The 24,837-nt window shown below is 49.7% G+C and overlaps 1 protein-coding gene across 1 annotated transcript in view; it reads left to right on the forward strand.

Moving 5' to 3' along the window:
• LOC134935820 (sulfotransferase 1C2-like) overlaps positions 1-24,483 on the forward strand; it is a 31,136-nt gene extending 6,653 nt beyond the window's left edge. The window contains exons 3-5 of the mRNA XM_063930638.1: positions 12,463-12,557; positions 14,627-14,813; positions 23,146-24,483. Coding sequence (XP_063786708.1) covers positions 12,463-12,557; positions 14,627-14,813; positions 23,146-23,279 — 416 coding nt within the window. The 3' untranslated portion in view covers positions 23,280-24,483. The remainder of the gene's footprint in view (positions 1-12,462; positions 12,558-14,626; positions 14,814-23,145) is intronic.
• Positions 24,484-24,837: the final 354 nt, after the last annotated feature.

Consider the following 24,837-nt stretch of genomic DNA (forward strand, 5'->3'; position numbering starts at 1 on the left):
CGTGTACCTATGTATAGCCCTGTGTGGTGTGTTCCCTGCTCTGTGCGTGTACCTATGTATAGTACTGTGTGGTGTGTTCCCTGCTCTGTGCGTGTACCTATGTATAGCCCTGTGTGGTGTGTTCCCTGCTCTGTGCGTGTACCTATGTATAGTCCTGTGTGGTGTGTTCCCTGCTCTGTGCGTGTACCTATGTATAGCCCTGTGTGTTACTTGCTCTGTGCGTGTACCTATGTATAGTCCTGTGTGGTGTGTTCCCTGCTCTGTGCGTGTACCTATGTATAGTCCTGTGTGTTCCCTGCTCTGTGCGTGTACCTATGTATAGCCCTGTGTGGTGTGTTCCCTGCTCTGTGCGTGTACCTATGTATAGCCCTGTGCGGTGTGTTCCCTGCTCTGTGCGTGTACCTATGTATAGTCCTGTGTGGTGTGTTCCCTGCTCTGTGCGTGTACCTATGTATAGTCCTGTGTGGTGTGTTCCCTGCTCTGTGCGTGTACCTATGTATAGCCCTGTGTGGTGTGTTCCCTGCTTTGTGCGTGTACCTATGTATAGCCCTGTGTTGTGTGTTCCCTGCTCTGTGCGTGTACCTATGTATAGCCCTGTGTGGTGTGTTCCCTGCTCTGTGCGTGTACCTATGTATAGCCCTGTGTGGTGTGTTCCCTGCTCTGTGCGTATACCTATGTATAGCCCTGTGTGGTGTGTTCCCTGCTCTGTGCGTGTACCTATGTATAGTCCTGTGTGGTGTGTTCCCTGCTCTGTGCGTGTACCTATGTATAGCCCTGTGTGGTGTGTTCCCTGCTCTGTGCGTGTACCTATGTATAGTCCTGTGTGGTGTGTTCCCTGCTCTGTGCGTGTACCTATGTATAGCCCTGTGTGGTGTGTTCCCTGCTCTGTGCGTGTACCTATGTATAGTCCTGTGTGGTGTGTTCCCTGCTCTGTGCGTGTAGTGTACCTATGTATAGCCCTGTGTGGTGTGTTCCCTGCTCTGTGCGTGTACCTATGTATAGCCCTGTGTGGTGTGTTCCCTGCTCTGTGCGTGTACCTATGTATAGCCCTGTGTGGTGTGTTCCCTGCTCTGTGCGTGTACCTATGTATAGCCCTGTGTGTTGTGTTTCCTGCTCTGTGCGTGTACCTATGTATAGCCCTGTGTGGTGTGTTCCCTGCTCTGTGCGTGTACATATGTATAGTCCTGTGTGGTGTGTTCCCTGCTCTGTGCGTGTACCTATGTATAGTCCTGTGTGGTGTGTTCCCTGCTGTGTGCGTGTACCTATGTATAGTCCTGTGTGGTGTGTTCCCTGCTCTGTGCGTGTACCTATGTATAGCCCTGTGTGGTGTTCCCTGCTCTGTGCGTGTACCTATGTATAGTCCTGTGTGGTGTGTTCCCTGCTCTGTGCGTGTACCTATGTATAGCCCTGTGTGGTGTGTTCCCTGCTCTGTGCGTGTACCTATGTATAGTCCTGTGTGGTGTGTTCCCTGCTCTGTGCGTGTACCTATGTATAGCCCTGTGTGGTGTGTTCCCTGCTCTGTGCGTGTACATATGTGTAGTCCTGTGTGGTGTGTTCCCTGCTCTGTGCGTGTACCTATGTATATTCCTGTGTGGTGTGTTACTTGCTCTGTGCGTGTACCTATGTATAGCCCTGTGTGGTGTGTTCCCTGCTCTGTGCGTGTACATATGTATATTCCTGTGTGGTGTGTTACCTGCTCTGTGCGTGTACCTATGTATAGCCCTGTGTGGTGTGTTCCCTGCTCTGTGCGTGTACATATGTATAGCCCTGTGTGGTGTGTTCCCTGCTCTGTGCGTGTACCTATGTATAGTCCTGTGTGGTGTGTTCCCTGCTCTGTGCGTGTACCTATGTATATTCCTGTGTGGTGTGTTACTTGCTCTGTGCGTGTACCTATGTATAGTCCTGTGTGGTGTGTTCCCTGCTCTGTGCGTGTACCTATGTATAGTCCTGTGTGGTGTGTTCCCTGCTCTGTGCGTGTACCTATGTATATTCCTGTGTGGTGTGTTACTTGCTCTGTGCGTGTACCTATGTATAGTCCTGTGTGTTGTGTTCCCTGCTCTGTGCGTGTACCTATGTATAGTCCTGTGTGTTGTGTTCCCTGCTCTGTGTGTGTACCTATGTATAGCCCTGTGTGGTGTGTTCCCTGCTCTGTGCGTGTACCTATGTATAGCCCTGTGTGGTGTGTTCCCTGCTCTGTGCGTGTACCTATGTATAGTCCTGTGTGGTGTGTTCCCTGCTCTGTGCATGTACCTATGTATAGCCCTGTGTGGTGTGTTCCCTGCTCTGTGCGTGTACCTATGTATAGTCCTGTGTGGTGTGTTCCCTGCTCTGTACGTGTACCTATGTATAGCTCTGTGTGGTGTGTTCCCTGCTCTGTGCGTGTACCTATGTATAGTCCTGTGTGGTGTGTTCCCTGCTCTGTGCGTGTACCTATGTATAGTCCTGTGTGGTGTGTTCCCTGCTCTGTGCGTGTACCTATGTATAGTCCTGTGTGTTGTGTTCCCTGCTCTGTGCGTGTACCTATGTATAGCCCTGTGTGGTGTGTTCCCTGCTCTGTGCGTGTACCTATGTATAGTCCTGTGTGTTCCCTGCTCTGTGCGTGTACCTATGTATAGCCCTGTGTGGTGTGTTCCCTGCTCTGTGCGTGTACCTATGTATAGCCCTGTGTGTTACTTGCTCTGTGCGTGTACCTATGTATAGTCCTGTGTGGTGTGTTCCCTGCTCTGTGCGTGTACCTATGTATAGTCCTGTGTGTTCCATGCTCTGTGCGTGTACCTATGTATAGCCCTGTGTGGTGTGCTCCCTGCTCTGTGCGTGTACCTATGTATAGCCCTGTGCGGTGTGTTCCCTGCTCTGTGCGTGTACCTATGTATAGTCCTGTGTGGTGTGTTCCCTGCTCTGTGCGTGTACCTATGTATAGTACTGTGTGGTGTGTTCCCTGCTCTGTGCGTGTACCTATGTATAGCCCTATGTGGTGTGTTCCCTGCTTTGTGCGTGTACCTATGTATAGCCCTGTGTGGTGTGTTCCCTGCTCTGTGCGTGTACCTATCTATAGCCCTGTGTGGTGTGTTCCCTGCTCTGTGCGTGTACCTATGTATAGCCCTGTGTGGTGTGTTCCCTGCTCTGTGCGTGTACCTATGTATAGCCCTGTGTGGTGTGTTCCCTGCTCTGTGCGTGTACCTATGTATAGTCCTGTGTGGTGTGTTCCCTGCTCTGCGCGTGTACCTATGTATAGTCCTGTGTGGTGTGTTCCCTGCTCTGTGCGTGTACCTATGTATAGCCCGGTGTGGTGTGTTCCCTGCTCTGTGCGTGTACCTATGATAGTCCTGTGTGGTGTGTTCCCTGCTCTGTGCGTGTACCTATGTATAGCCCTGTGTGGTGTGTTCCCTGCTCTGTGCGTGTACCTATGTATAGTCCAGTGTGGTGTGTTCCCTGCTCTGTGCGTGTAGTGTACCTATGTATAGCCCTGTGTGGTGTGTTCCCTGCTCTGTGCGTGTACCTATGTATAGCCCTGTGTGGTGTGTTCCCTGCTCTGTGCGTGTACCTATGTATAGCCCTGTGTGGTGTGTTCCCTGCTCTGTGCGTGTACCTATGTATAGTCCTGTGTGTTCCCTGCTCTGTGCGTGTACCTATGTATAGCCCTGTGTGGTGTGTTCCCTGCTCTGTGCGTGTACCTATGTATAGTCCTGTGTGGTGTGTTCCCTGCTCTGTGCGTGTACCTATGTATAGTCCTGTGTGTTCCCTGCTCTGTGCGTGTACCTATGTATAGTCCTGTGTGGTGTGTTCCCTGCTCTGTGCGTGTACCTATGTATAGCTCTGTGTGGTGTGTTCCTTGCTCTGTGCGAGTACCTATGTATAGCTCTGTGTGGTGTGTTCCCTGCTCTGTGCGTGTACCTATGTATAGTCCTGTGTGGTGTGTTCCCTGCTCTGTGCGTGTACCTATGTATAGCCCTGTGTGGTGTGTTCCCTGCTCTGTGCGTGTACCTATGTATAGCCCTGTGTGGTGTGTTCCCTGCTCTGTGCGTGTACCTATGTATAGTACTGTGTGGTGTGTTCCCTGCTCTGTGCGTGTACCTATGTATAGCCCTGTGTGGTGTGTTCCCTGCTCTGTGCGTGTACCTATGTATAGTCCTGTGTGGTGTGTTCCCTGCTCTGTGCGTGTACCTATGTATAGCCCTGTGTGTTACTTGCTCTGTGCGTGTACCTATGTATAGTCCTGTGTGGTGTGTTCCCTGCTCTGTGCGTGTACCTATGTATAGTCCTGTGTGTTCCCTGCTCTGTGCGTGTACCTATGTATAGCCCTGTGTGGTGTGTTCCCTGCTCTGTGCGTGTACCTATGTATAGCCCTGTGCGGTGTGTTCCCTGCTCTGTGCGTGTACCTATGTATAGTCCTGTGTGGTGTGTTCCCTGCTCTGTGCGTGTACCTATGTATAGTCCTGTGTGGTGTGTTCCCTGCTCTGTGCGTGTACCTATGTATAGCCCTGTGTGGTGTGTTCCCTGCTTTGTGCGTGTACCTATGTATAGCCCTGTGTTGTGTGTTCCCTGCTCTGTGCGTGTACCTATGTATAGCCCTGTGTGGTGTGTTCCCTGCTCTGTGCGTGTACCTATGTATAGCCCTGTGTGGTGTGTTCCCTGCTCTGTGCGTATACCTATGTATAGCCCTGTGTGGTGTGTTCCCTGCTCTGTGCGTGTACCTATGTATAGTCCTGTGTGGTGTGTTCCCTGCTCTGTGCGTGTACCTATGTATAGCCCTGTGTGGTGTGTTCCCTGCTCTGTGCGTGTACCTATGTATAGTCCTGTGTGGTGTGTTCCCTGCTCTGTGCGTGTACCTATGTATAGCCCTGTGTGGTGTGTTCCCTGCTCTGTGCGTGTACCTATGTATAGTCCTGTGTGGTGTGTTCCCTGCTCTGTGCGTGTAGTGTACCTATGTATAGCCCTGTGTGGTGTGTTCCCTGCTCTGTGCGTGTACCTATGTATAGCCCTGTGTGGTGTGTTCCCTGCTCTGTGCGTGTACCTATGTATAGCCCTGTGTGGTGTGTTCCCTGCTCTGTGCGTGTACCTATGTATAGCCCTGTGTGTTGTGTTTCCTGCTCTGTGCGTGTACCTATGTATAGCCCTGTGTGGTGTGTTCCCTGCTCTGTGCGTGTACATATGTATAGTCCTGTGTGGTGTGTTCCCTGCTCTGTGCGTGTACCTATGTATAGTCCTGTGTGGTGTGTTCCCTGCTGTGTGCGTGTACCTATGTATAGTCCTGTGTGGTGTGTTCCCTGCTCTGTGCGTGTACCTATGTATAGCCCTGTGTGGTGTTCCCTGCTCTGTGCGTGTACCTATGTATAGTCCTGTGTGGTGTGTTCCCTGCTCTGTGCGTGTACCTATGTATAGCCCTGTGTGGTGTGTTCCCTGCTCTGTGCGTGTACCTATGTATAGTCCTGTGTGGTGTGTTCCCTGCTCTGTGCGTGTACCTATGTATAGCCCTGTGTGGTGTGTTCCCTGCTCTGTGCGTGTACATATGTGTAGTCCTGTGTGGTGTGTTCCCTGCTCTGTGCGTGTACCTATGTATATTCCTGTGTGGTGTGTTACTTGCTCTGTGCGTGTACCTATGTATAGCCCTGTGTGGTGTGTTCCCTGCTCTGTGCGTGTACATATGTATATTCCTGTGTGGTGTGTTACCTGCTCTGTGCGTGTACCTATGTATAGCCCTGTGTGGTGTGTTCCCTGCTCTGTGCGTGTACATATGTATAGCCCTGTGTGGTGTGTTCCCTGCTCTGTGCGTGTACCTATGTATAGTCCTGTGTGGTGTGTTCCCTGCTCTGTGCGTGTACCTATGTATATTCCTGTGTGGTGTGTTACTTGCTCTGTGCGTGTACCTATGTATAGTCCTGTGTGGTGTGTTCCCTGCTCTGTGCGTGTACCTATGTATAGTCCTGTGTGGTGTGTTCCCTGCTCTGTGCGTGTACCTATGTATATTCCTGTGTGGTGTGTTACTTGCTCTGTGCGTGTACCTATGTATAGTCCTGTGTGTTGTGTTCCCTGCTCTGTGCGTGTACCTATGTATAGTCCTGTGTGTTGTGTTCCCTGCTCTGTGTGTGTACCTATGTATAGCCCTGTGTGGTGTGTTCCCTGCTCTGTGCGTGTACCTATGTATAGCCCTGTGTGGTGTGTTCCCTGCTCTGTGCGTGTACCTATGTATAGTCCTGTGTGGTGTGTTCCCTGCTCTGTGCATGTACCTATGTATAGCCCTGTGTGGTGTGTTCCCTGCTCTGTGCGTGTACCTATGTATAGTCCTGTGTGGTGTGTTCCCTGCTCTGTACGTGTACCTATGTATAGCTCTGTGTGGTGTGTTCCCTGCTCTGTGCGTGTACCTATGTATAGTCCTGTGTGGTGTGTTCCCTGCTCTGTGCGTGTACCTATGTATAGTCCTGTGTGGTGTGTTCCCTGCTCTGTGCGTGTACCTATGTATAGTCCTGTGTGTTGTGTTCCCTGCTCTGTGCGTGTACCTATGTATAGCCCTGTGTGGTGTGTTCCCTGCTCTGTGCGTGTACCTATGTATAGTCCTGTGTGGTGTGTTCCCTGCTCTGTGCGTGTACCTGTGTATAGCCCTGTGTGGTGTGTTCCCTGCTCTGTATGTGTACCTGTGTATAGTCCTGTGTGGTGTGTTCCCTGCTCTGTGCGTGTACCTATGTATAGTCCTGTGTGGTGTGTTCCCTGCTCTGTGCGTGTACCTATGTATAGCCCTGTGTGGTGTGTTCCCTGCTCTGTGCGTGTACCTATGTATAGTCCTGTGTGGTGTGTTCCCTGCTCTGTGCGTGTACCTATGTATAGCCCTGTGTGGTGTGTTCCCTGCTCTGTGCGTGTACCTATGTATAGCCCTGTGTGGTGTGTTCCCTGCTCTGTGCGTGTACCTATGTATAGCCCTGTGTGGTGTGTTCCCTGCTCTGTGCGTGTACCTATGTATAGTCCTGTGTGGTGTGTTCCCTGCTCTGTGCGTATACCTATGTATAGTCCTGTGTGGTGTGTTCCCTGCTCTGTGCGTGTACCTATGTATAGCCCTGTGTGGTGTGTTCCCTGCTCTGTGCGTGTACCTATGTATAGTCCTGTGTGGTGTGTTCCCTGCTCTGTGCGTGTACCTATGTATAGCCCTGTGTGGTGTGTTCCCTGCTCTGTGCGTGTACCTATGTATAGCCCTGTGTGGTGTGTTCCTTGCTCTGTACGTGTACCTGTGTACAGTCCTGTGTGGTGTGTTCCCTGCTCTGTGCGTGTACCCAGGGGTTAAAGTGAGCCGGAACGGGCCGGAACTGCGTTCCGTCAGTTCCACCAGGAGACGGAACGCAGTTCCGCCTCCCCCGGCTCACCTAACCCGATGTCCCGGGCGGCGCTGCAGGGAGATGCCGGGCGCCCGCTGAGATCGCGTTAACCAGCGGGCGCTCGTCTCCCTCTCCGCAGCGGCAGCCGGAGGCAGGAGCTCAGTACTGAGCTCCGGCTTCCAGCTTTGTCAGTGCGCGCTATGGGAGAGACGTCATGACGTCTCTCTCATAGTGCAGAGGAGCGGGCGGCGAGAGAGGACTGCGGCGGGAGCGGGGCTAGGTAAGTATAGTTCTTTCCCCCCCCTCCCTCCCTCCTTCCTATATGTGTACCACAGGCGTTTCTACTGGGGGCCTTTACTACTGGGGCAAACTACTGGGGGGCTCTAGTACTGGGGGCAAACTACTGGGGGGCTTTACTGCTGGGGCAAACTACAAGGGGCAAACTACTGGGGGGCTCTAGTACTGGGGGCAAACTACTGGGGCAAACTACAGAGGGGCAAACTACTGGGGGGCTCTAGTACTGGGGGCAAACTACTGGGGGCCTTTACTACTGGGGCAAACTACAGAGGGGCAAACTACTGGGGGGCTCTAGTACTGGGGGCAAACTACTGGGGGGCTTTACTGCTGGGGCAAACTACTGGGGGCATTACTACAAGGGGGCATGCTACAAAGGGGCAAACTACTGGCAGCATTACTACTGGGGGCTAAACTACAAGGGGGCATAATTACAGGAGCTAAACTACTGGGGGTATAACTACAAGGGGGCAAACTACTGGGGACATTACTAACTTTGGCAAACTACATGGGGGCTAAACTACAGGGGCTAAACAACTGGGGGCACAACTGCAGGGGGCATTACCACTGGGGGCTAAACTACATAGGGCTAACTACATGAGGGCAAAACTACTGGGGGCATTACCACTCAGAGGCTAAACTAGAGGGGGGGGGGGGTTGTAAATTGCTGGGGTCATAACTGCAGGGGCATTACCAGTATGGGCATGACTACTGGGGCTAAACTACAGGGGCTAAACGACTAGGGGCAATACTACACAGGGGCATTACCATTAAGGGCATTACTGATGGTGTGCACAGCTAATGAGGGCATTGTAAAGGGGGCACTTCATAAGGGGCACTACTGTTGGGGGCATTGCATAAGGGGCACTACTACTGTGGGCATTGTATAAGGGATGCTACTGCTGGGGGCATTACTGTATGGGCCGACAAAGAAGCTGCGTTCCCGGTCCGCCCTCCGTCGCTCCGCCCCTACCATCGCCGCCGCACTGGAAGCCCAGGTTCCAGACTCCCAGCTGCAGCGGATCTGGGACCAGGCCGGCTTTATTATCCCTGCCGCTGCATCGAGCTTCTGTGACCGCGGCACTACTAGTTCAAATCTGTCGCTGATTGGCTGCCGGTCCGCAGCAGTTTTGAAATATTAGCGCCGTGGTCACAGGAGCTCGATGCGGCGGCAGGGATAATAAAGCCAGCCTGGTTCCAGATCCACTGCAGCCGCCCTCAGCCTCTTCTGCCGCCCCGCCCTCGGACCTCTGCGCACCCACAGCCTCCTCCTCCGCACTATCTCCGAGGCCCACAGCCTCCTCAACGTCACGCCTACCACAGCCTACTCATCCACAGCACCGCAGACCACCGCCGCTGCTAAACAGGTAATCTTACCCTGCTGCCTTTCTCTCTCCCTAGTCCCTACTGTATTCCCCTGCTGTCACTTTCCATGTCCCTGCTGTCACTCTCCCTGTCACTCTGTCACTCTATAATGTGAATTTCGGCTCATTCTCTGTGCTATAATGTGAATTTTGGCTCATTCTGTGTGCTATAATGTGAATTTCGGCTCATACCGTGTGCTATAATGTGAATTTTGGCTCATTCTGTGTGCTATAATGTGAATTTCGGCTCATACCGTGTGCTATAATGTGAATTTCGGCTCATACTGTGTGGTGTAATGTGAATTTCGGCTCATACCGTGTGGTGTAATGTGAATTTGGCTCATACTGTGTGGTGTAATATGAATGTGGCTCATACTGTGTGGTATAATGTGAATTTTGGCTCATACCGTGTGCTATAATGTGAATTTCGGCTCATACCGTGTGCTATAATGTGAATTTCGGCTCATACTGTGTGGTGTAATGTGAATTTCGACTCATACCGTGTGGTGTAATGTGAATTTGGCTCATACTGTGTGGTGTAATATGAATGTGGCTCATACTGTGTGGTATAAATGTGAATTTCAGCTCATACTGTGAGCTATAATGTGAAAGGGGTCCTACTATTGTGGTGCATAATGTGTATAAGGGGTATATGGTGTGGTAAACTACATTGAAGGGCACGCCCCCTTTTGCGTGGCCACACCCCCTTGTCAGGAGTGCGCGCGCCGAAGGCGCGCACATAATTGCACCCTTCACTTTTCCATACCCCCACTTCAAAATTTCCACTTGGGTACTACTACTGTGGGCATTATTACTATTGTGTGACCACGCCCCTTTCTTTTTGAGACCACACCCCCTTTTTGCAGCGCGCGCCTACGGCGCGCGCAATACCTTTATTTCATGGGCGCCGTGGGGAGGGGGGTGAGTTCCACCACCTCTCTAGGACCACTTTAAGCACTGCGTGTACCTATGTATAGTCCTGTGTGGTGTGTTCCCTGCTCTGTGCGTGTACCTGTGTATAGTCCTGTGTGGTGTGTTCCCTGCTCTGTGCGTGTACCTATGTATAGTCCTGTGTGGTGTGTTCCCTGCTCTGTGCGTGTACCTATGTATAGCCCTGTGTGGTGTGTTCCCTGCTCTGTGCGTGTACCTATGTATAGCCCTGTGTGGTGTGTTCCCTGCTCTGTGCGTGTACCTATGTATAGCCCTGTGTGGTGTGTTCCCTGCTCTGTGCGTGTACCTATGTATAGCCCTGTGTGGTGTGTTCCCTGCTCTGTGCGTGTACCTATGTATAGCCCTGTGTGGTGTGTTCCCTGCTCTGTGCGTGTACCTATGTATAGCCCTGTGTGGTGTGTTCCCTGCTCTGTGCGTGTACCTATGTATAGTCCTGTGTGGTGTATTCCCTGCTCTGTGCGTGTACCTATGTATAGCCCTGTGTGGTGTGTTCCCTGCTCTGTGCGTGTACCTATGTATAGCCCTGTGTGGTGTGTTCCCTGCTCTGTGCGTGTACCTATGTATAGCCCTGTGTGGTGTGTTCCCTGCTCTGTGCGTGTACCTATGTATAGCCCTGTGTGGTGTGTTCCCTGCTCTGTGCGTGTACATATGTATAGCCCTGTGTGGTGTGTTCCCTGCTCTGTGCGTGTACCTATGTATAGGTCTGTGTGGTGTGTTCCCTGCTCTGTGCGTGTACCTATGTATAGTCCTGTGTGGTGTGTTCCCTGCTCTGTGCGTGTACCTATGTATAGCCCTGTGTGGTGTGTTCCCTGCTCTGTGCGTGTACCTATGTATAGTCCTGTGTGGTGTGTTCCCTGCTCTGTGCGTGTACCTATGTATAGCCCTGTGTGGTGTGTTCCCTGCTCTGTGCGTGTACATATGTATAGCCCTGTGTGGTGTGTTCCCTGCTCTGTGCGTGTACCTATGTATATTCCTGTGTGGTGTGTTCCCTGCTCTGTGCGTGTACCTATGTATAGTCCTGTGTGGTGTGTTCCCTGCTCTGTGCGTGTACCTATGTATAGTCCTGTGTGGTGTGTTCCCTGCTCTGTGCGTGTACTTCCCCTGCATTACATATATTATTAATCAGTAATTATACAAATAATAATACATATAATTAGTAACGGTAGTAATTAGAAAGTCACCAGAAATGATTATGGTGTCTCCGCCACAGATGTTATCAGATACAGAGAGCATTAGAATAGGGTTTATAGCCGGCTCTGAGTTACCTCAGGAAGGACAGGAACAGCAATATTACCCATTCCCACCAATCAGATGCTTCATTTTCTCAACTGCACCAATGTCACTGGTTGTCCCACATGGAGAATCGCTGAGCCAGTCACAGTGTCATATAAATGCTCATTTCCCTCAGAAGTCTCCACAATTAGTACAATCACCGGGACCCGATTCCTGGAACTCTTTGCAGCGCTCCCCAACCAGGGCCTGAGTAAGGGCCACATGGGCCTGGGGCCGAAAGTGATGAATGGCCACTTGTGAGCAGAGTGATGTGTGGGTGTGGCCAGAGCCATATGTACCCCCCTCCCCCCTCCTACACTATCAGCCTTGGAGAGAGATAAAGTGGACGGAGATAAAGGCCCCCATTTATCAAGCCTTGGAGAGAGATAAAGTACCAGTCAATCATCTTCTAACTGCCACGTTACAGACTGTGTTTGAAAAGTGACAGCTAGGAGCTGGTTGGTTGGTACTTTATCTCTCTCCAAGGCTTAATACATAGACCCCTGTCTCATTCCAAGGTTTGTTCCATCTCCCCTCCAATATCTCCCTAAACACATAACAGTAGGAGAATGACAATGTTGGAAAACCATCCTAATACTTCTGATGTATGACTGATGGCGTGGCCGGCTGGTCGCCATCATGTGACGTGATAATGGGCCTATCTGGATGTGTAGGGGCCGCAGCTGTAGTCCCGTCTGATGCTCCAGGTCCTAGAAGTGGTCTACGAGGTCTGCCCCAGAAACCGGGACAGTCTCCGCCATCGTCACCCGGATGTCTCCTGTGGGGAAAGAGCAAATCGTAATTTTCCTACAAGAAAATAAAAGGGATTAATCGGAGGGAAGCCTGTGCCGCTATATCTGGGAACACCAAGCAATGGATAGCGCCCTCGCTGTCTTAGAACGTACTGTTCTCCGTTATATGACAGCGCTGGGTCTCTGTGCTGGCACAAAGGTCTCGCAGACCTGGCGATGTACCAGAGTGTTCTGTAATTTCATTGTGATATGGCATTCATGATGAAGCTGATTATTACATGATAATGTGAGTAGTAATGAAACGTACAGTAATATTATTATGTCACGCTATCAGATGTCCCGGGGCGGACCACGAGGCACTATTATTATTATTATCTGTCACCAGATTAGAGTTCCACGTTACGAGACACGTGTGTGTGTGATTGCTGTGGCTCTGTCACACAGTGTACTTATAATGGGACAATCGCTGGATGTGTTTATAACCCCCCTCCCGTGTCACACTAACCCCTGACGTGTATCTTCCAGTTGTCTGCGGATCGTGGTTCGATCACATACTGAGCTGGGAAGGACACCGGAATGAGATGGGAACGTTATTCCTGTATTACGAATCTATGAAAGAGGTCAGATGGTTTGTTTCATTATTGCACTCATTGCGCAGGACCTGTCCCACGTGCAGCGCGGCGGAGGCGTCACCGGAGCATTGCGCAGAGCAGCCGCGGTCCGAGCCTGGGAGGTTGGAGCCCCATCACCGAGTCCTTATACACAATAAGTTCTCCGTCGCCGATATATAGACAACGGGGTACATTTACTAAGTGGCGGACTGTCTTGTGGCTGTTAGGCGGCAGTTGTGTAATCCGACGCACAACCACAGAGAAAGCACACCGTAGACACACCGTAGACTAGAACTGAAGAGAATATCAACACACGGTTTCTGGCGGTTTCCAATTGACACAGAATCCACCTCAATATATATATATCTATATATACTATATTCCATATTACTGTATCCCATATCCAATATGCTTGGGACCAGTAGTATTTTGAATATCAGATTTTTCCGTATTTTTGGAATAATTGCATACCATAATAAGATATCATGGTGATGGGACCCAAGTCTAAGCACAGAAGACGTTTCATTTTTATACACACAGCCTGAAGGTCATATAATACAATATTTTTAATAACTTTGTGTATTGAACATCGGGGGTAATTCCAAGTTGATCGCAGCAGGATTTTTGTTAGCAGTTGGGCAAAACCATGGCCCTCATTCCGAGTTGTTCGCTCGCAAGTGAATTTTAGCAGATTTGCTCATGCTAAGCCGCCGCCTACTGGGAGTGAATCTTAGCATCTTAAAATTGCGAATGATGTATTCGCAATATTGCGATTACACACCTCGTAGCAGTTTCTGAGTAGCTTCAGACTTACTCGGCATCTGCGATCATTTCAGTGCTTGTCGTTCCTGGTTTGACGTCACAAACACACCCAGCGTTCGCCCAGACACTCCCCCGTTTCTCCGGCCACTCCTGCGTTTTTTCCGGAAACGGTAGCGTTTTTTCCCACACGCCCATAAAACGGCCTGTTTCCGCCCAGTAACACCCATTTCCTGTCAATCACATTACGATCGCCAGAACGATGAAAATGTCGTGAGTAAAATTCCTAAATGCATAGCAAATTTACTTGGCGCAGTCGCAGAGCGGACATTGCGCATGCGCATTAAGCGGAAAATCGCTGCGATGCGAAGATTTTTACCGAGCGAACAACTCGGAATGAAGGCCCATGTGCACTGCAGGGGAGGCAGATGTAACATGTGCAGAGAGAGTTAGATTTGGGTGGGTTATAGTGTTTCTGTGCAGGTTAAATACTGGCTACTTTATTCTTACACTGCAATTTACATTTCAGTTTGAACACACCCCACCCAAATCTAACTCTCTGCACATGTTACATCTGCCCCCCCTTGCACTGCACATGGTTTTGCCCAACTGCTAAAAAATTTCCTGCTGCGATCAACTTGGAATTACCCCCATCGTTTGTGTACATTGAGCCACTCAAAAATTTCTGTATTTTGGAATATTTGGATATGGGAAACTCAACTATCTATCTATCTATCTATCTATCTATCTATCTATCTATCTATCTATCTATCTATCTATCTATCTATCTATCTATCTAATCAATCTATCTATCTATCTATCTATCTATCTATCTATCTATCTATCTATCTATCTATCTATCTATCTATCTATCTATCTATCTATCTATCTATCTATCTATCTAATCTATCTATCTATCTATCGTATATGTTACCACATATTGTTTTCAAGAAAAGCCATCAGCTTGTCTCAAGTTAGCACAAGGGTAAAATCTCTGCAGTCGCTGTTTTTTGATAGTCGCCTTAGTCTGAATTACTGTTAGTCCCCCCACACCCTCCGACCCATCCCCCTCCCCAGCGGAACACTCGTCTGACACTAGGCATAGTGGACGTCAGTAAATGAGTCTCGGGAAAGTCTCCGATGTGTAGATTTTTACAAACCTTTCAGCATATGTGTCAAAGTTTGGAGATAAACAGCCAACCAATCAGCTCCTAAGTGTCATTTTCCTGTAGCATGGCAGTTAGGGGCTGATTGGCTGGTCCGTTGTCTCTATACAAGCTTTGATACAAATGCCTCCTCGTGTTTATTCCTCTCATCAGGATCCATTCAAGGCCGTGAGAAAACTCAGCAACTACCTGGGAATAAACATTAACGACAACGAAATCCACGATATCTGCAAGAAGACGTCATTCGCGGAGATGAAGACCAACGTGGAGAAAGAGAATAACGACCTGAAGCACACCGTCTGCTCTCTGACCTCCAACAAGAAGCTGATATTCAGGAAAGGTGAGACGCAATGAGCCGCCAGGGCGGCGCAGTCCATTGCTGGGCTACATAATAAACTGGGCTGTGCCACTCTAGACTCCTCTCACCAGGGCCGGATCTAGGGGGGGGGGGGGGGGGGGGGGGCGCGAAGGGGGCGACCGCCCCCTCCCCTAACAGTCATAGCCACGCCCACTTTTGAGCAGAAGAGAGCCTGAGGCAGAATGATGTGCTGCAGCTTATACCACAGCAGCACAGAGGAGCCAGGAGAGCAAGGGTTACAGAGCATTTGCCCCTCACTTGCTGGTGTGTGGGTACTAGGGCTAATAAATACAATTACCCCATAGCACAGTCACTTGTACATAGAACAATCACAAAGCTCTATCTCAGTCTCACTCAAAAAGTTCAGTCAGAATTGAGAGAGGAGGAGTTAGGACTGCAGATGGGAGGAGTTGGGACTGTAGAGGGAGGAGTCAAGATTAAACAGTAAACCGCCCCCCCTAAAGAAAAGTCTAGATCCGTCCCTGCCTCTCACATATAGCATAGTGGGGGCTATTCAGAGCAGGTGCGGCTCCGGCTCACGCACAGTAATTCCCCAACTAGGAGGAGGGAGAAATTGGCGCTGCCAGACCCCGCTCTCCCTGGGGCCCAGCAGCCACTGCCCAACACCCAGGTACACAGTAATAGCAGCACATCCACCATAGGAGTATATGTAACACTTACACAATCACATCACCCCACAGCCTGCACTTACTAGACTTATATATATAGAGAAGCGCCAGGACCCAGTATACGCTATATCTTACGCTGGACTGGGGTTTATGGCGCAGTACTCCGCTGCGGCTCCTCCGCCGCCCAGGTGTAAGAAGGACGCTACTGTCAGTCTACTCATAATGATGTGCGTAGCAGGAAAGGAGTGAGCAGGCAGCTGCAGGCCTAAATAATACCTTGTTTCAGTGCAAGATGACTAACGCCGCGTCCAGTCATCAGCGGAGGTGCGCCCATTATATGTATACTGAAAGTCTTGTACTATATTTTCATGCTTAACACCGTGCGTAGCGTGCCGTAGGGGTCATACAGGTTAGCAAACTAAAAAAGCACAACTATGGGGGTAATTCAGACCTGATCGCAGCAGCAAATTTGTTAGCAGTTGGGCAAAATCACGTGCGCTGCAGGTGGGGCAGATGTAACATGTGCAGAGAGAGTTAGATTTGCGTGGGGGGTGTTCACACTGGAATCTAAATTGCAGCGTAAAAATAAGATTTTACTCACCGGTAAATCTATTTCTCGTAGTCAGTAGTGGATGCTGGGACTCCGTAAGGACCATGGGGAATAGCGGCTCCGCAGGAGACTGGGCACAACTAAAGAAAGCTTTAGGACTACCTGGTGTGCACTGGCTCCTCCCTCTATGACCCTCCTCCAGACCTCAGTTAGGATACTGTGCCCGGAAGAGCTGACACAATAAGGAAGGATTTTGAATCCCGGGTAAGACTCATACCAGCCACACCAATCACACCGTATAACTCGTGATACTATACCCAGTTAACAGTATGAAATATAACTGAGCCTCTCAACGGATGGCTCAACAATAACCCTTTAGTTAGGCAATAACTATGTACAAGTATTGCAGACAATCCGCACTTGGGATGGGCGCCCAGCATCCACTACGGACTACGAGAAATAGAATTACCGGTGAGTAAAATCTTATTTTCTCTAACGTCCTAGTGGATGCTGGGGACTCCGTAAGGACCATGGGGATTATACCAAAGCTCCCAAACGGGCGGGAGAGTGCGGATGACTCTGCAGCACCGAATGAGCAAACTCTAGGTCCTCCTCAGCCAGGGTATCAAACTTATAGACTCTTGCAAAAATGTTTGAACCCGACCAAGTAACAGCTCGGCAAATTTGTAAAGCCGAGACCCCTCGGGCAGCCGCCCAAGAAGAGCCCACTTTCCTCGTGGAATGGGCTTGTACAGATTTAGGGTGCGGCAGTCCAGCCGCAGAATGTGCAAGTTGAATCGCGCTACAGATCCAGCGAGCAATAGTCTACTTAGAAGCAGGAGCACCCAGCTTGTTGGGTGCATACAGGATAAATAGCGAGTCAGTTTTCCTGACTCCAGCCGTCCTGGAAACATATACTTTTCAGGGCCCTGACTACGTCCAGTAACTTGGAATCCTCCAAGTCCCAAGCAGCCGCAGGCACCACAATAGGTTGGTTCACATGAAAAACTAATACCACCTCAGGAAGGAATTGGGAACGAGTCCTCAATTCCGCCTTATCCATATAAAAAATAGATAAGGGCTATTGCATGACAAAGCCGCCAATTCTGATACACGCCCGGCCGACGCCAAGGCCAACAGCATGACCACTTTCCACGTGAGGTATAGTAGCTCCACGGATTTAAGTGGCTCAACCCAATGCGACTTCAGGAAATCCAACACCACGTTGAGATCCCACGGTGCCACTGGAGGCACAAACGGGGGCTGACTATGCAGCACTCCCTTAACAAAAGTCCTAACTTCAGGCCGTGAAGCCAGTTCTATTTTGGAAGAAAATCGATAGAGCCGCAATCTGGACCTTAATGGAACCCAATTTTAGGCCCATAGTCACCCTGACTGTAGGAAGTGCAGAAATCGACCTAGCTGAAATTCCTCCTTTGGGGCCTTCCTGGCCTCACAGCACGCAACATATTTCCGCCATATGCGGTGATAATGGTTTGCGTTCACTTCTTTCCTAGCTTTAACTAGCGTAGGGATAACTTCCTCCGGAATGCCCTTTTCCTTCAGGATCCGGCGTTCAACCGCCATGCCGTCAAACGCAGCCGCGGTACGTCTTGGAACAGACAGGCCCCCTGCTGCAGCAGGTCCTGTCTGAGCGGCAGAGGCCATGGGTCCTCTGAGATCATTTCTTGGAGTTCTGGGTACCAAGCTCTTCTTGGCCAATCCGGAACAATGAGTATAGTTCTTACTCCTCTCCATCTTATTTTAAGCGCAACGGAATATGCTGCGCTATATAAGAAACTGTTAATAAATAAATAATTATTCTCATTACCCTGGGTAAGAGAGGCAGAGAAGGGAACACATACACCGACTGGTACACCCACGGTGTTACCAGAGCGTCCACAGCTATCGCCTGAGGGTCCCTTGACCTGGCGCAATATCTTTGTAGCTTTTTGTTGAGGCGGGACGCCATCATGTCCACCTGTTGCCTTTCCCAAACGGTGTACAATCATTTGGAAGACTTCTGGATGAAGTCCCCACTCTCCCGGGTGGAGGTCGTGTCTGCTGAGAAAGTCTGCTTCTCAGTTGTCCACTCCGGGAATGAACACTGCTGACAGTGCTAACACATGATTTTCCGCCTATCAGAGAATCCTTGTGGCTTCTGCCATCGCCATCCTGCTTCTTGTGCCGCCCTGTCGGTTTACATGAGCGACCGCCGTGATGTTGTCTGACTAGATCAGCACCGGCCGGTATTGAAGCAGGGGTCTAGCCTGACTTAGGGCATTGTAAATGGCCCTTAGTTCCAGAATATTTATGTGTAGGGAAGTCTCCTGACTTTTCCATAGTCCTTGGAAGTTTCTTCCCTGTGTGACTGCCCCCCAGCCTCGAAGGCTGGCATCCGTGGTCACGAGGACCCAGTCCTGTATGCCGAATCTGCGGCCCCCTAGAAGATGAGCACTCTGCAGCCACCACAACAGCGACACCCTGGCCCTTGGAGACAGGGTTATCCGCCCATGCATCTGAAGATGCGACCCGGACCACTTGTCCAACAGATCCCACTGGAAGATCCTTGCATGGGACCTGGCGAATGGAATTTCTTCGTAAGAAGCTACCATCTTTCCCAGGGCTCGCGTGCATTGATGCACCGACACCTGTATTTGTATTAGGAGGTCTCTGTCTAGAGACGACAACTCCTAGGACTTCTCCTCCGGGAGAAACCCTTTTTATCCTGTTCTGTGTCCAGAACCATACCCAGGAACAGTAGACGCGTTGTAGGAACCAGCTGCGACTTTGGAATATTCAGAAACCAGCCGTGCTGTTGTAGCACTTCCCGAGATAGTGCTACTCCGACGAACAACTGCTCCCTGGACCTCGCCTTTATAAGGAGATCGTCCAAGCACGGGATAATTATTTCGGCCATTACCTTGGTAAATACCCTCGGTGCCAGGGACAGACCAACGGCAACGTCTGGAATTGGTAATGACCATCCTGTACCACAATTTTGAGGTACTCCTGGTGAAGAGGGTAAATAGGGACATGCAGGTAAGCATCCTTGATGTCCAGTGATACCATGAAATTCTCCAGGCTTGCAATAATCGCCCTGAGCGATTCCATTTTGAACTTGAACCTTCGTATATAAGTGTTCAAGGATTTCAATTTTAGAATGGGTCTCACCGAACCGTCTGGTTTCGGTACCACAACATTTTGGAATAGTAACCCCGGCCTTGTTGAAGGAGGGGTACCTTGATTTCACCTGCTGGAAGTACAGCTTGTGAATTGCCGCCAGTACTACCTCCCTTTCTCCGAGGGCAGCAGGCAAGGCTGATGTGAGGTAACGGCGAGGGGGAGTCGCCTCGAACTCCAGCCTGTATCCCTGTGACTTGCAGAAGCTAGGGATCCACCTGTGGGCAAGCCCACTGGTCCCTGAAGTTCCCGAGACGCGCCCCCACCGCACCTGTCTCCACCTGTGGAGCCCCAGCGTCATGCGGTGGACTCAGAGGAAGCGGGGGAAGATTTTTGATCCTGGGAACTGGCTGTCTGGTGCAGCTTTTTCCTTCTTCCCTTGTCTCTGTGCAGAAAGGAAGCGCCTTTGATCCGCTTGCTTTTCTGAAGCCGAAAGGACTGTACCTGAAAATACGGTGCTTTCTTAGGCTGTGAGGAAACCTGAGGTAAAAAATTTTCTTCCCAGCTGTTGCTGTGGATACGAGGTCCCAGAGACCATCCCCAAACAATCCCTCACCCTTATAAGGCAGAATCTCCATGTGCCTTTTAAAGGCAGCATCACCTGTCCACTGCCGGGTCTCTAATACCCTCCTGGCAGAATGGACATTGCATTAATTCTGGATGCCAGCCGGCAAATATCCCTCTGTGCATCCTACATACATAAGACGACGTCTTTAAAATGCTCTATGTTAGCAAAATATTTTCCTGTCTAGGGTATTAATATTATCTGACAGGGTATCAGACCACGCTGCAGCAGCACTATTTATGCTGAGGCAAATGCAGGTCTCAGTATAATACCTGAGTGTGTATATACAGACTTCAGGATAGTCTCCTGCTTTTTATCAGCAGGCTCCTTCAAAGTGGCCGTATCCCAAGACGGCAGTGCCACCTTTTTTGACAAACGTGTGAGCGCCTTATCCACCCTAGGGGATATCTCCCAACGTGACCTATCCTCTGGCGGGAAAGGGTACGCCAGCAGTAACTTTTTAGAAATTACCATTTTCTTATCGGGGGAACCCACGCTCTTTACACACTTCATTCACTCATCTGATGGGGGAACAAAACACTGGCTGCTTTTTCTCCCCAAACATAAAAACCCTTTTATGTGGTACTTGGGTTCATGTCAGAATGTGTAACACATTTTTTATTGCCGAGATCATGCAACGGATGTTCCTAGTGGATTGTGTATATGTCTCAACCTCGTCGACACTGGAGTCAGACTCCGTGCCGACATCTGTGTCTGCCATCTGAGGTAACAGGCGTTTTTTGAGCCCCTGATGGCCTTTGAGACGCCTGGGCAGGCGCGGGCTGAGAAGCCGGCTGTCCCACAGCTGTTACGTCATCCAGCCTTTTACGTAAGGAGTTGACATTGTCGGTTAATACCTTCCACCTATCCATCCACACTGGTGTCGGCCCCACAGGGGGCGACATCCCATTTATCGGCCTCTGCTCCGCCTCCACGTAACCTTCCTCATCCAACATGTCGACACAGCCGTACCGACACACCGCACACACACAGGGAATGCTCTGACTGAGGACAGGACCCCACAAAGTCCTTTGGGGAGACAGAGAGAGAGTATGCCAGCACACACCAGAGCGCTATATAATGCAGGGATTAACACTATACCTGAGTGATTTTTCCCCCAATAGCTGCTTGTATACACATATTTCGCCTAAATTTAGTGCCCCCCCTCTCTTTTTAACCCTTTGAGCCTGAAAACTACAGGGGAGAGCCTGGGGAGCTGTCTTCCAGCTGCACTGTGAAGATAAAATGGCGCCAGTGTGCTGAGGGAGATAGCCCCGCCCCTTTTTCGGCGGACTTTTCTCCCGCTTTTTTCATGGATTCTGGCAGGGGTAATTTATCACATATATAGCCCTGGGACTATATATTGTGATATATTTGCCAGCCAAGGTGTCATATATTGCCCTCAGGGCGCCCCCCCCCAGCGCCCTGCACCAATCAGTGACCGGAGTGTGAGGTGTGCATGAGGAGCAATGGCGCACAGCTGCAGTGCTGTGCGCTACCTTGTTGAAGACAGAGGTCTTCTGCCGCCGATTTTCCGGAACACTTCTTGCTTCTGGCTCTGTAAGGGGGCCGGCGGCGCGGCTCCGGGAACGAACACCAAGGTCGGGTCCTGCGGTCGATCCCTCTTGAACTAATGGTGTCCAGTAGCCTAAGAAGCCCAAACTACCACCAGTTAGGTAGGTTCGCTTCTTCTCCCATTAGTCCGTCACTGCAGTGAGTCTGTTGCCAGCAGATCTCACTGTAAAATAAAAAACCTAAAATATACTTTCTTTCTAGGAGCTCAGGAGAGCCCCTAGTGTGCATCCAGCTCAGCTGGGGACAAGATTCTAACTGAGGTCGGGAGGAGGGTCATAGTGGGAGGAGCCAGTGCACACCAGGTAGTCCTAAAGCTTTCTTTAGTTGTGCCCAGTCTCCTGCGGAGCCGCTATTCCCCATGGTCCTTACGGAGTCCCAGCATCCACTTAGGACGTCAGAGAAAAATAAAGCAGCCAGTATTTACCCTGCACAGAAACAATATAACCCACCCAAAGCTAACTCTCTCTGCACATGTTACATCTGCCCCCCTGCAGTGCACATGGTTTTGCCCAACTGCTAACAAATTTGCTGCTGCGATCAACTCTGAATTACCCCCTATGTGCACTGCAGGTGTGGCAGATGTAACATGTGCAGAGAGAGTTAGATTTGGGTGGGTTATATTGTTTCTGTGCAGGGTAAATACTGGCTGCTTTATTTCTACACTGCAAATTAGATTTCAGTTTGAACACACCCCACCCAAATCTAACTCTCTCTGCACATGTTACATTTGCCCCACCTGCAGTGCAGCATGGTTTTGCCCATTAGTCTGCTTTTTGGGGTTTGCTAACAAACCTGAATAAGACCCCATGTACTAACAAAGTGGTAACTGTGGGGAATCCGGTCTGAAGATCGACAGTGTCTAGGTCGACAATGTTTAGGTCGACCACTATAGGTCGACAGTCACTAGGTCGACATGGATGGAAGGTCGACAGGGTTTCTAGGTCGACAGGTCTAAAGGTCGACATGAGTTTTTCACATATTTTTTCTTTTTTTGAATTTTTTCATACTTAACGATCCACGTGGACTACGATTGGAACGGTAAAGTGTGCCGAGCGAAGCGGTAGCGGAGCGAAGGCACCATGCGAGGGGACGCGGTGCACTAATTTGGGATCCCGGTCACTCTACGAAGGAAACGACACCAAAAAAAAAAAAAAATCCTCATGTCGACCTTTAGACCTGTCGACCTAGCACATGTCGACCTAGAAACCCTGTCGACCTTCCATCCATGTCGACCTAGTGACTGTCGACCTATAGTGGTCGACCTAAACATTGTCGACCTAGACACTGTCGATTTGATGAACCACACCCAACTGTGGTAGGAGGAGTGCGTGCTAGAAAGAGACCGTCGCTATACATTAACAGCATGGATAAACATAAAGGAGTTAGGAAGAAGAGAATGAAAACAATGGCAACTGTGATGAATAGAGTGTGTTCCAAGCGGCACCGTCATAGAGATTATGTCACATATCATGATTTATTTCCTACATTCCGCCCTTAATATTTAGATTTGGCTATAGGGTTACAGTGTATTTAATGTTTTTACCACTGATGGTAAATATTTGTGATTAGACAATAATAAAGATTCCAAAAATTCCATTCACGCTCCCCTTTGCGAGGTACAGCACAAACGTGGGAAGTGCACTTATGTCTCTGCGACATACTGTAGCGATGGTTTATTATCCTGTACTACAGTAAGAGATATAAGGGGTGTACAGATTAACCCTATGGCCTGTCCACTGCGGCAAATACACCTGCCGGCTGGAGAATAATTCCGTACACATACAAATCCCAGATCTCATCTTTCTCTTGCAGGTACCGTCGGGGAATGGAAACATTATTTCACCAATAAACAGAACAGACAGTTCGATGACCTGTATAAGGCAAAGATGAATTGCAGCAGCTTGGCCAAACACATCCGCTATGGAACTGAAACGGCAGCTCTGTGACCTGCGTCCCAGAGCGATGGCGACTCACGGAGGATTCCACAGTTACTGAATAAACTGGACAAGTGCAACCCCAGTGCAAAGGTCAAAGACAAACGAGTTCCTCTGTGAACCCCAGTTGTGATGAGGGTACAATGGGGGACACATTTAGGGTCATCTGACCTCTTTCCACACCTAAAGCTGTCATTAATTGGATATGAATTAATCTCAAATCAGGGAAGGGAAGACTGGTGTAATTTCCCATTGTGGCCACAAGGTGTCGCTGTGTAACTGAAGAAAGAAGATCAAGGTGGTCATTCCGAGTTGATCGCTAGCTGCATTTGTTCAAAAAAACGTCACTTCTGCGCATGCGTATGTGGCGCAATGCGCACGCGTGACGTACTATTACAAAGAATGATGTAGTTTTGCACAGGGTCTAGCAATGCATTTCAGTCGCACTGCTGGCCGCAGAGTGATTGACATGAAGTGGGCGTTTCTGGGTGGTAACTGACCGTTTTCAGGGAGTGTTCAAAAAAATGCAGGCGGGCCAGGAAATACGCAGGCGTGGCTGGGGTGTGTTTGTGACGTCAAATCAGGAACTGAACAGTCTGAAGTAATCGCAAGCGCTGAGTAGGTTTTGAGCTACTCTGAAATTGCACAAAAAAACTTTGTAGCCGCTCTGCGATCCTTTCGTTTGCACTTCTGCTGAGCTAAAATACACTCCCAGTGGGCGGCGGCATAGCGTTTGCACGGCTGCTAAAAACAGCTAGCGAGCGATCAACTCGGAATGACCCCCATAGTCACTGCAACAACCCAAACCCATCGCTGCATGGAAAATAAAAAGTTACTTTGTAGATTATTCTTTAATGAGAGACTGAACAAATCACTTTACCCATCATCTTGTAGAAAATACAGTCAGACAGTGTGTGTGTGTATACATGTATATATATATATATATATATGTACACACAAATACGTATGGGGAAATCAGCAACTGTCTTTTCTGAAAGATTTATATGCACCTTTAATATAAATGTAATATCTGAAATGATGCGTTTTGTGGGGAATCCCTTTTCCTGTGCACTTCTGACTTCCTGTAATGTATGTAACCCACGCACTATCTGAAGATGCTCTAATCAGCGGACGCTCCAATCTGCCTGGTGCCGCTCCGCCCTACACTGTGCGCTGGGAATTGTTATAGGTCTTTACTGTACAAATGAATGACATAGTGCCTCTTTTCCTTTGAATAAACAATGCAATGCTTAGCGTGTTACTGAACACATTTATTTATTACCAGTTATGTATATAGCGCACACATATTCCGCAGCGCTGTACAGAGAATATTTTCCCATTCACATCAGTCCCTGCCCCAGTGGAGCTTACATTCTATATTCCCTACCACATGTACACACAGACACATTCAATCTAGTGTTAATTTTGTTGGGAGCCAATTAACCTACCAGTAGATTTTTGGATTGTGGGAGGAAACCGGAGTACCCGGTGGAAACCCACGCAAGTACGGGGAGAATATACAAACTCCACACAGTTAGGGCCATGGTGGGAATCGAACCCATGACCTCAG

This window comes from Pseudophryne corroboree, chromosome 6, assembly GCF_028390025.1.
Source record: "Pseudophryne corroboree isolate aPseCor3 chromosome 6, aPseCor3.hap2, whole genome shotgun sequence".
Lineage (NCBI taxonomy): Eukaryota > Metazoa > Chordata > Amphibia > Anura > Myobatrachidae > Pseudophryne > Pseudophryne corroboree.